We start from the raw sequence: 10428 nt of genomic DNA on the forward strand, positions 1-10428 counted from the left end.
GGGATATGTGGAGTGTAGTCGACTGGGCTCGTCCGATTGACGTTAGCATCCGCTGACAGAAGTCGGTAGCCCTGCCGATGGAAGCGTAGGCACCCTCTGGCCTGCGGTGTGATGGCACTCGATAGGGGCGCTGCCGAAATGTGGTAGGGACTCTCTGCTTCGGCAGACAGTCCCGAGTCCCCCTACTCGCGACGGTTAAATCGTCTGCTTGTAGCGTGATGCACATTGTACCTCGAGCCGATGGGTTATGTCCCTGATATTACACATTGGAGCACACAGAGGACGCCGAAACTTTCGGATTCAATTCCCGCGTCGGCACAGAGACTGGGGGCCATGGACTTGACAATCCGCACCCCCTGGAATCTAAGACACACAAAGCGAACTTCCGCACTCACCCCAGTGGCGAGGGGCCGGTGTTTTGAACGCAAAGGCGGTCGAATGCAGTCGATACGCCTCCGCCCGTGATAACGCAAATCACGTAAAGCTCCTTCTGTCCGGTGAAAGAAGAACCAGCGTCCCAGGAGGACGACTGGGCTTTGCACACCCAGTGCTGGCCTGGGGGCCACGGCCTGCATGTCGAAGCCAGCGGGGCGAGGAGTCGCACTCCCAAGCCGAAGCCTCGTTGGTGGCCAGGGGGGTAGCGCCTACAGTGGCTTGTAGGACCCTGCTAGCTGGTATCTATCCTGACGGGCAGTCGGCAGAGCCGCTCCTCGGCATAGGGCCAACTTCCTTATGCTTTGGGTGGGGGAGCGGTGCTTAAAGGCCTGACACTGCGTTGGATGGCTGTATATGGTCCCGGAGGACTGGAAACGGGAAGAGCGTCTCCTAGTAGGGATGATGGGGCGGCCCAAGCTGAGCAACCAGCCGGGCTGGGGTGACCTTGGGTAGGAGGCCATTTAAATGGGTAGCTGTCCCGGCAGCGGGCTAAGCAGTGACGACCTGGCAATAAGAGAGCCAAAATGAGCCCTCAGTAAGTCCGAAGTCAGAGCTGGCTCTTAAACGCATACTTTGATTCCCGAACGGATTCAGGGCACCCGTGAAAAGTCGGGATCACCCCAATCCCCAATTTCTCTTTCTTACCTTTATGTTGACAATGGATACAGTATGTGCTAAACGTGTTTCGTTGGCTAACTCACCGTGTGCAAGTGATGAGGAAGTGCTGATCCCCGACAGTCAGCCGGATATCAATGCTATTGGTAATGAGGGAGTGGAGGCCACCCGGAAGGACGCTTGCGTTTCCGGAAATGGCCAGGGAGAGGAGAAGGCGGCGCCTAAGCCGAAAGGCAAAAAGGCCGCCAAGACTAGAAAACGGAATGAGGTCGCGTCAAGCGACCACCCAGAGCAGAAGACTGAGCGCGACTCGTCTTCGGACTCTGGGGAAGAGACGGTGTTTGACACCGCCTCTGATACCGACAGCGGTGAGTGGAAGAAGCCTTCCACCTCCAGAGGTCGAAGGGCCCGACGCCGCGCGCGAAGGGCCAACGCTTCCAGTAAAGGGAAGGCTGCCAAGAAGGCGCCAATCACCATTGCAAAGGAGGGGACGACAACCTCTCCCAAGCAAAGCAGGGTAGATCCCACCCTGCATAATCAAACGGCTGGAGACCCCCCCTGCATCTTCCCCACAAGAGAGCAGGAGGGCTGAGCTGGACCGCGTCCATGAGGAGCTGACAAAGCTCCTCGGACGAACGGACAACCGCTGTCAGAAGACAGTGTGTGCCAGCATTTTTCATATATTCAGCAAGGCCGTTGCTGTCTTAAATGCCCAGGAGGTCGAGATCGCCTCCCTCCAGGCTGAAGTAAGGACACTGAGAGAGGCTCCCAATTTAAGCAAGCCGCTTGCCCCTCAGGTCAGTCCTATTTACAACAAGAAGACTGCCGCGAGTAAAATGACCTACGCGGCAGCAGTACGTGTGACGCCTAGCCAAGAAGGCCCACCAACCAAAAACCCGATAGCAAGTCTAGTACAAAAGACTGAGCATTCACTTTTGGTCTTTCCGAAAGATAAAACTAAGAGCAGCGATGAAGTAAAGACTTTGCTTCAAAAACATATCGATCCCTTTAAGCTGGGTATTGGTGTCCGTAACGTCCGTAGAATACGGAATAATGGAGTTCTTGTAGAGGTTAGAAGACCACAAGAGCTCCGTAAGCTACAACTAGAGTTGACGGAAGGTCCTGCCGCGTTAAAAGAGGCTGTCACACACAGACTGCCCCAGAAACGTAGACCGACCGTCATCATCTTCGACGTCTCGCCGGACGTCCCCCGCGAAAGTCTTGTGGATACTCTCGCCAAGCAAAATGGCATACGGTTGCAGCCGGGGGCACTGCAGCCGCGTTTCCCTCTTAAGGGAAAGGGAGGACTCGTTAACTGGGTTATTGAGACCTCCCCTGAGGTATACCGCACTCTCCTGCAGAAGGAGAGAGTCCATTTGGGCTGGACTCGCAACCGGGTAAGGGAATATATAGCTTGTACCCGGTGCTACCGATGCTATGCCTTCGGGCATGTAGCTAAGAACTGCCCATCGGCAGCTCAAAAGTGTAGCAAATGTGCCGATGATCACTCCTATAAGGAGTGTAAGGCACCCAGGCCGAAGTGCATTAACTGCACTAAGGCCGCCCGTAAGTTCGGTCTTCAGTTGGACCCCACACACTCTTCAATGAGTGCCAACTGCCCGTGTTACCTGCGGGAACTCGAGCGAGTTAAGGCCCGGACAGATTATGGTCAGTAAAGCACGACATAGCTTTCGATCCGATTACACACTTGGATACAGTGCAAGACTGCAGAGTCATGCAGTTTAACGCTGAAAAGTGCCGCGCTGCTATCGCCCAACTACGGGTGGAAGTAGCGGAGCGGGAGGTGGACATCATCCTGCTCCAGGAACCGTATCTTGTACAAGGAAAGGTTAGTGGCTTATCACTACAATGGAGCATCTTTGCCGAGGAAGGCGACGAGTGTAGAACTGCCGTCGTCGTCACACGACGAGAGATCGAGGCGTATGCTGTCTGTGCATCACGACTCATGGTAGCCGTCGAAATACGGTTACCCACCTTTAACTGGGTCGTGGTCTCCTGCTACTCCCCACCGTCTAGCCCTATAGACGACCTTCTTGAGGACCTCGGAAAGATTGTCCAGTCCCGCGACCGTGTTGTCTTGGCTGGCGACTTCAACGCCAAGCACCAGCTGTGGGGCTCCCCTACGGACGATCTGCCCGGGAGAATCTTGAAGGAGGTGGTAGAGGGATGGGGGATGCATGTCCTCAACAACCCGTTGGGGATAGCAACCTATTCCTCACCAACCGGAAAAAGCTGGATTGACCTTACCATCTGCACGGGCGCAATGCTAAGATCTGTTGACCAGTGGGAAACGGTGGAGGCGGAAAGTTGTAGCGACCATCGTTTTGTCACTTACCAGGTGACAGGCGGCCGGCCCATCCAGCTGGACAGTTGCTATAAACTGACTGTCCAAAACCGCAACCGCTTTAGCAAATGCCTCGAAGAAAAGACAGCGGAACTCGTATCGCAAGTCGCTAAGGTTGAGAGTGTCGAGGACCTGGAAGTGGTCGTGGCAGACATCACCAACGCAGTAAGAGCAGCTGCGGATCGCACGCTCCTGCGGAGGAGGCCCACCACACACCGGTCAGTTCCCTGGTGGACCCAGGAACTGAGTGTCCTACGGAAACGCACGAGGGCGCTCCGCCGACGCTTCCAACGATGCAGTGACCAAGACCTTCGGCAAACTAGGAAACTGGAGTTCCAGAGAGCCAATGCCGAGTACAAGTACAAGATGAATAGTGCAAAACAAGCCTCGTGGCTCAAGTTCTGTGAGGAGTTTAGCGCAGAGAATCCTTTCCACTTGCCTTATAAGCTGGTGGTGGGGAAGGCCAAGAGGGGTACAGTCCTGGGACCTGTCAGAAAACCAGACGGGACCACGACCTCCAGTCAGGAGGAGACTGTGGTTACACTGCTCCGCTCTCTCTTCCCAGGAGATGAGCAGCATGATGACACTGAGGAACAGAGGAGGCTTCGCCGAGAAGCGGAGTCACCCGTTCCTGAGGCCGAGATGCCCGTGCCGGTGTCCGACTCTGAGGTTGCCCACACCATCGGCAACCTAAGGCTGAGGAAGGCACCCGGCCTCGACGGGATCACGGCCGAAATGGTACAGGTTCTTTATCAGACTCAACCAGACCTGCTCCGTGACGTTTATCAGAAGTGTCTACTCCTGGGTCACTTCCCAGTAGAGTGGAAACGGACGCGACTTGTGTTAATCCATAAGAACGGGCGCCCGAAGGACGAACCAAAGTCATATAGACCAATTAGCCTATTGCCAGTCCTGGGGAAAGTTTTAGACAGAATCCTATCAGACCGGGTGTTTTACCATCTGAAACGCAAAGGGCTCCTACACCCACAACAATATGGATTCCGCCCGGACACGTCGACCTGCAGAGCGCTACACCGTGCGGTCAACCTGATTCGTCAGAACCGCCAGCAGGGCCTCCACACATCGCTCGTTTCGATGGATGTTGTGGGGGCGTTCGACAATGTCTGGTGGCCTTCCATCGTGGGTGAGTTGCGGAGTGCGAACCTGCCCTCCACCCTTTACTCCACAGTCAAAAGTTTCCTTCGCGAACGTGAAGTGATTTATGTCACCCCGACAACTAGGTATGTTAGGAAACTGGAGAGGGGATGTCCCCAGGGGTCATGCATAGGACCCCTCCTTTGGAACGTCCTTGCCGACACGGCGCTGAGACTCGCCATGCCAGACGATGTCCAGCTGCAGGCCTACGCGGATGATCTGTTAATAGTAGTCGCCGGTACCAATCGGCGCGAGATGGAGCGCCAAGGCAACGAAGCCATAGAACGGCTCGCTTGCTGGGGACAGTCTCATAAACTGACCTTCAGCCCCGAGAAATCGGAGGCCCTGACGGTGGCCCGTACCGGAATTTTGGCACGTCAGCCAATTTACCGAATAAGGGGCAACCCCATCAGAAGGGTAAGCGAGCTTAAGTACCTAGGTGTCATCATTGACCAATCCCTTTGTTGGACGCCGCACCTCAGGTTTGTCCGAGACAAGACGAATCGAGCGATAGCGGGACTATCGCGACTGGCGAGGCAGGAGTACGGCATAGGCGGAGAAGCAATCCGGGCTATCTACAAGATGGCCCTGGAGCGCATGATCTGCTATGCTTGTGGTATCTGGTGGAAGGAGTCTGCCAACGTAAAACAAAGTAAGACCCTACTTACTATCCAAAGGCCCGCTGCCCTACGGGTCACACGTGCTTACAGAACGGTATCCACTGACGCGGCCCTAGCCCTGGCAGGGCTTCTCCCGCTGCCCCTAGTAGTCAGCCAGGAGGCGGCGTTCTTTAGGGTCGCGGTGGAGGGCTTACAGGCAAAGCACTGCAACCAGATGTACCCAGCGATGAAACTCTCATGTCAGGCAGACATATGGAGTACCCACCCAAGCCTAAGGGTGGGCATCGATTGGGAAGCCGGTGAACCGACTCTAAGCGGTATTGAAATATATACCGATGGTTCCAAAGACGGCAGCCAAGTGGGCGCAGCCTACTGCGTTTACCACAACGGAGCCTTAGTGTACAGTTCGTCAGTCAGACTGAACGAGGAAGCGACCGTGTTTCAAGCCGAACTGGTGGCTCTTTCGGGAGCGTCCCAGTGGATCCTACTCCATCCGGGTCCAGAGGCTGTCACGGTGTACTCTGACAGCCAGTCGTCACTTCAGGCGTTACGTGACGGGTACCACAGAGACCTTCTGGTACACGAGATCAGAGGTAGGGTACTGAGGGCGAGGCACATGCGACAAGTTGACCTGAGATGGGTACGCGGTCACATCGGTATCCAGGGCAACGAATGTGCCGATCACTTGGCCAAGGAGGCGGCCAAGGGCCCATTTGTAACGGAGAAGGTAGAACCTCCGGCTAGTTACTTAAAAGGTACTCTACTGCATCGATCNTTGCAGTTAGCATTTTATTTAATATAACATTGATTAAAACAATAAATAAAAAAATATTTTAACTTAATTTTTTTACATACAAAAACCAAACTGCTGTATTAATTAAACTTTCAAAAATTTGAACCAGTGTTTTGTACTTATTGGGCTTAGAAATTTAAAAATTTAAATCTTTACTGAGATTTAGATACTTGATGATTTTGATATGTTAACAGTTTCAAAATAAAATCGCGAACTTTATATTCCTGCCAGTTCAACAAAAGTAACATTGAGAAGTTGTTAAAGTGCCACTCATTACTACGACCAACTAGGGGACATTTTTGAGGAACTAAAGCAGTAATGAGCAATCTTTTCTGAATGCGGGTTACCAGAAATTTCGCAAGAATCGCAGGCATTAAGTCTGCCAAATACAATGTACTAAAATAATATATGCTAATGATATGCAAACTAGTAATTTATAGTTTATTCTAGCTAAGTTTAGTTTGAATGTTTCATGTCACCTATATTAGCTTAATTATGATTGCGTAATGGTACGAGGAAGTAAACACAAAAACAAAATTATGTCGACAAACTATCAAAGGCCACGCGATCTACACGAATGAAGTAATGTATTGTACAGACGAATCAATAATTTATCAAATGTTGGCACAGACGTACGAAAGTAATTTTAAAAAAATAATCAAATTTCTTTATAGATTTACTGGATGTACCAAGTGACTGTTTGACATTTTGTTTTCATTTTTGTACAGGGTTCCTACACACCTGGAAAGTCAGGGAAATTGCTTCTATTGCTGCCTTGTTAAATTTTTTAGCCATCAGCAGACAGAAAAGTAATGTTCAATACAACTTATGAAAAGAGGCGCAGAATATTTTCAGGATCCCAGTATTCACCAAAAAAATTTACAAAGTACAAAACAATTAATCATTTTTTCCCCAGTTTATTAATATTTTATAAAGTTCAGGAAATTTAATAAATATATGCTTTTGTACATGGATTATACAGGATTTGTTAATGAATAATAAATAAATAATAACTTCTTATTTTTTTTGAAAGCCACATAGATTTATGGTTGTGGATTAATAACAGGATAAACTATTTAAGGTTTATTAAACTCATACTTAGTTAAAGTCTTTGCAGATATATAATTTGAAATTTTATGTGAAAATAGAAATACAGTAGGACCTGCTTAAGGTGACCACCCTTGGAACCGAGATAAACAGTATGATTAATTAATAGTTTGTAGCGTGGCATTATGCCGAGGACATTATTTTTTCGTGTTTCGGATTTTAGAACATTTATTAAATGTGGAATGAATTTAGTTTCTGTTGTAATACAATATTGAAGCAATTTCTGATAATGGAAAATACTACAGTATGTGAGAGGCGGATGTTGACCTGCAAGTAGAATTTCTTCTTGCCGATGCCACCAGGGCATGTTTTGGACTGTTAGCCACCTGCGTGCTACACATATTTGGCTGCCCCTACAATGCTGATTGTGAGTAAATTCAAAATCTAAACCAACCCATAAGACTTTACTATCAGTAGTATGATTTATGATAGTTACATGTAGACGGGTAAATAAAAAAAATCCATTAAAATATTTGATATATATTAATTTTAATTTTATTCAAATCAAGCCTCCCCGTTGATAATAGGCACCTTTGTTCAAAGTTATATTTCTGCACTGTCATAAAATAGAAGCTGCAAATTAAAATGAAATTTTTCTTATTTAGTATATAAATATAATACATATGTACAGTGGTGATATTCAGCGGGTTCGCACAGGTTCGGCCGAACCCGTTGTTAACATTTTCAAAGTTTTCAGAACCTTGTTAAACACATGTAACATTTCTCAATGGTTTGATTCTTTTAAAAATATTAAAATGTACGTATTATACTCTGTAACACTACTAAACTAGAGGCTTCCGATGCACCATTTGAGCGAAAAAAAAATTGTTAAGGAAAAATTTTCTGTTAGCGAACCCTTTGTTAAATATTTCGAATGTCATCACTGCATATGTATGTGTATATGAAAATTTATTTAAATTAACAACGTTGGTGCTCATTTCTCTGTTTATTTAAATTGAGCTGCAATTTGAAAAAACCGTAGACCTATATATTCCCACTGTCGTCTGTCTGGCCTTCCTTAGTCTCTAGAACTGAGTTTAGATACATGAAAGCAAAGACAAAATATAGAAAGGTAGGAACACCACGTAACATTTACTTTTAACCTAGTAATATTTAACTTAAACTAAACATTCTAAAACAAAGAACAATATCTCACATCAGCAAGAATGAAGTATTAAATTTCACAACTGTTATAATTAAAAAACACATTAATTTCAGATAACCACAGCCATTGAAACTTTCTGTTCAATCTAATATAACCTTTACTTGTTAACGGTGACATCAGAAGGCATCACTGCACTGATTATAATGTCTTTAATTTTCAAAACATATCTTTATGAAGTCTACAAGACTAAAACTAAGTACTGTTTTACACCTATCAAATAACTTAAAGGAGATTAAAAATTGCAGCTCAACAATAAATCGCTGGTTAACTTTGGGTTTTGTCAACAATTATAACAATGGTGTAAGTATTAGTAAAGAGAATAAAGGCCCATTTGCAATGAAAATCAAACAATAATACCTTATGTTATTTAATGCAACCATTCACAATGAGTTATGTAAGTGTGACCTTAAACTTAATCATAAGACGTTAACAGATTAAAATAATATAAAATTATATTTGAATTTCAATTTTTAAATTTAACTGCACATTTACCAGAACCGACCCTGGCCACGTGGGTCGCCAGTAACCCAAAAATCCACAATCCGCCAGCGTTTTTCTATAAGGAGATCACTTTAACAGCTTACATTTCAGAAAAACAGATCTAACAGCATTTGGATACAAGTAAATGATTTCGTTATAACAATTCAAATTCAGATTTTAATATCAAAAGTAAATTGTTACCAGAGCCTCTTTGGCCATCGGCCGTTGCGACCGATGTTACCGCTTCCCGGGACGTGGACCCAGTTTTAGGGAAGCGTGTTCGTGTTGTGAAACGGTGTTGTTTATAATGCACGCGAGTGGAATGGTTGGTGATTGGATGCGACGAATGTGTCGTTGTTCGAACTGTGTTTCAGTGTGAGGGATGTTGTTGTTTACGTGCGTGGATGTGAATTACTAAACTAGTGTGAGTACGACAAGGAGAAAAAAAATAAAAACCCCTTGTCTTCTTACATCTAGATTAGTAAATTAAATTTAAGGTCTTAGTTTCAATGTTATTATGACAAGAGGAAAAAAATAAAAAAACCTCTTGCCTTCTTATCCTAAATTAGTAAATGTAAGTATGACAAGAGGAAAAACAAACGAAAAAAACCTCTTTCCTTCTTATCCTAGGTTAGTAATATCCTTCAGAAAAAATAGCAAAAGAAAAAGTCGTTCGCATCTTTTACGAAGCGACGCTTTTTCCTTTCCATCTTTGCCCACACCGAACGAGAGGATCCCACTCGTTGGAAAAGGGAGGAATGATTGAAACATTCTCCCCTCCCAGTGCAGCAAAGATGATGTCGTCAACAAGGAGACATTTCACCTTTCGGAACATGTTCGAATGACGAAATGCCTCCTCTCCGTTCAACGCGGAACAGAGAATGCTGTCGACATCCGCTATTCCCGAAGGCGATCCCGTGAAGGAAGAACCCCTTNTGAATTTTAAGTAATTATAAATGAAATCGCTGCGTTTAATCGCGTTACGACTTTTTTGTCGCGCGACAGAAAAAAACAAAAATAAATTATGATAATACAAATTGTGAAAATTACAAAATTTTTTTATAATTGCATTTTTATAACATTCAGATATTGACATGGATGTATTTTTTAAGTATTATTTTGTAAAAATTTTATATTATGAAGAAAACAGATTATAGAATCGACAACATGTCGTAAATTGCCGAATTTTTGATGGTCCACCCATTATTTTTTCGATCGCTTCATTTCATGCAGAGAAAACATTTATAACTAAATTAAGAGCGAATAATTTTGATGGATTCTATGATATTTTGAACGACGTCAATTTTTGAAAATGGTGATCGAGTTAAGCTTAACACACGACTATATCAGATAAAAAATTAAAAATAAAATTTATGTCTAAAAATCTTACGAAACTATCCATTAAATCATAAAGACAACATTCTTATGAGTAAAATGAAGTAAAATCTTTGTCAATTAGTCGATTTACAACTCAGAAAAGAAGTGTTGAAAATAGAGTCATAAAACAATTAACGTTTATTGACTTTCGCGGTAGGGGGTAACGCGGGGTCGGTTGACAAATTTTCTCGCAGTAGTGCAAAAGTTCTACTCACTTCGCTTGAAAGTGTCATATTTCTTCCCCACTTACAAACAAACCCGATGGCAATCGGTGAAACAGGAGATAAATTACAGCGAGTTGAAATTTGATATGTTT

At 45.5% G+C, this 10428-nt stretch overlaps 2 protein-coding genes across 2 annotated transcripts; both read left to right on the forward strand.

Moving 5' to 3' along the window:
* The first annotated feature begins 1871 nt into the window (after positions 1–1871).
* Positions 1872–2726, forward strand: LOC111616217. Its single transcript, XM_023357644.1, has one exon. The coding sequence runs from the start codon at positions 1887–1889 to the stop codon at positions 2724–2726; it is 840 nt and encodes a 279-aa protein (XP_023213412.1). The 5' UTR covers positions 1872–1886.
* Positions 2727–4515: 1789 nt separating this feature from the next.
* Positions 4516–5992, forward strand: LOC111616218. The gene has a single exon (XM_023357646.1). The coding sequence runs from the start codon at positions 4751–4753 to the stop codon at positions 5990–5992; it is 1242 nt and encodes a 413-aa protein (XP_023213414.1). The 5' UTR covers positions 4516–4750.
* Positions 5993–10428: the final 4436 nt, after the last annotated feature.

Source organism: Centruroides sculpturatus, unplaced genomic scaffold (genome assembly GCF_000671375.1).
Source record: "Centruroides sculpturatus isolate CEXI.00-Female unplaced genomic scaffold, Cexi_2.0 scaffold2559, whole genome shotgun sequence".
NCBI classification, from domain to species: Eukaryota; Metazoa; Arthropoda; class Arachnida; order Scorpiones; family Buthidae; genus Centruroides; species Centruroides sculpturatus.

Excerpts from the sequence above, each read along its gene's own strand:
- LOC111616217 (XM_023357644.1), top strand. The coding sequence starts at position 1,887 with ATGACCTACGCGGCAGCAGTACGTGTGACGCCTAGCCAAGAAGGCCCA.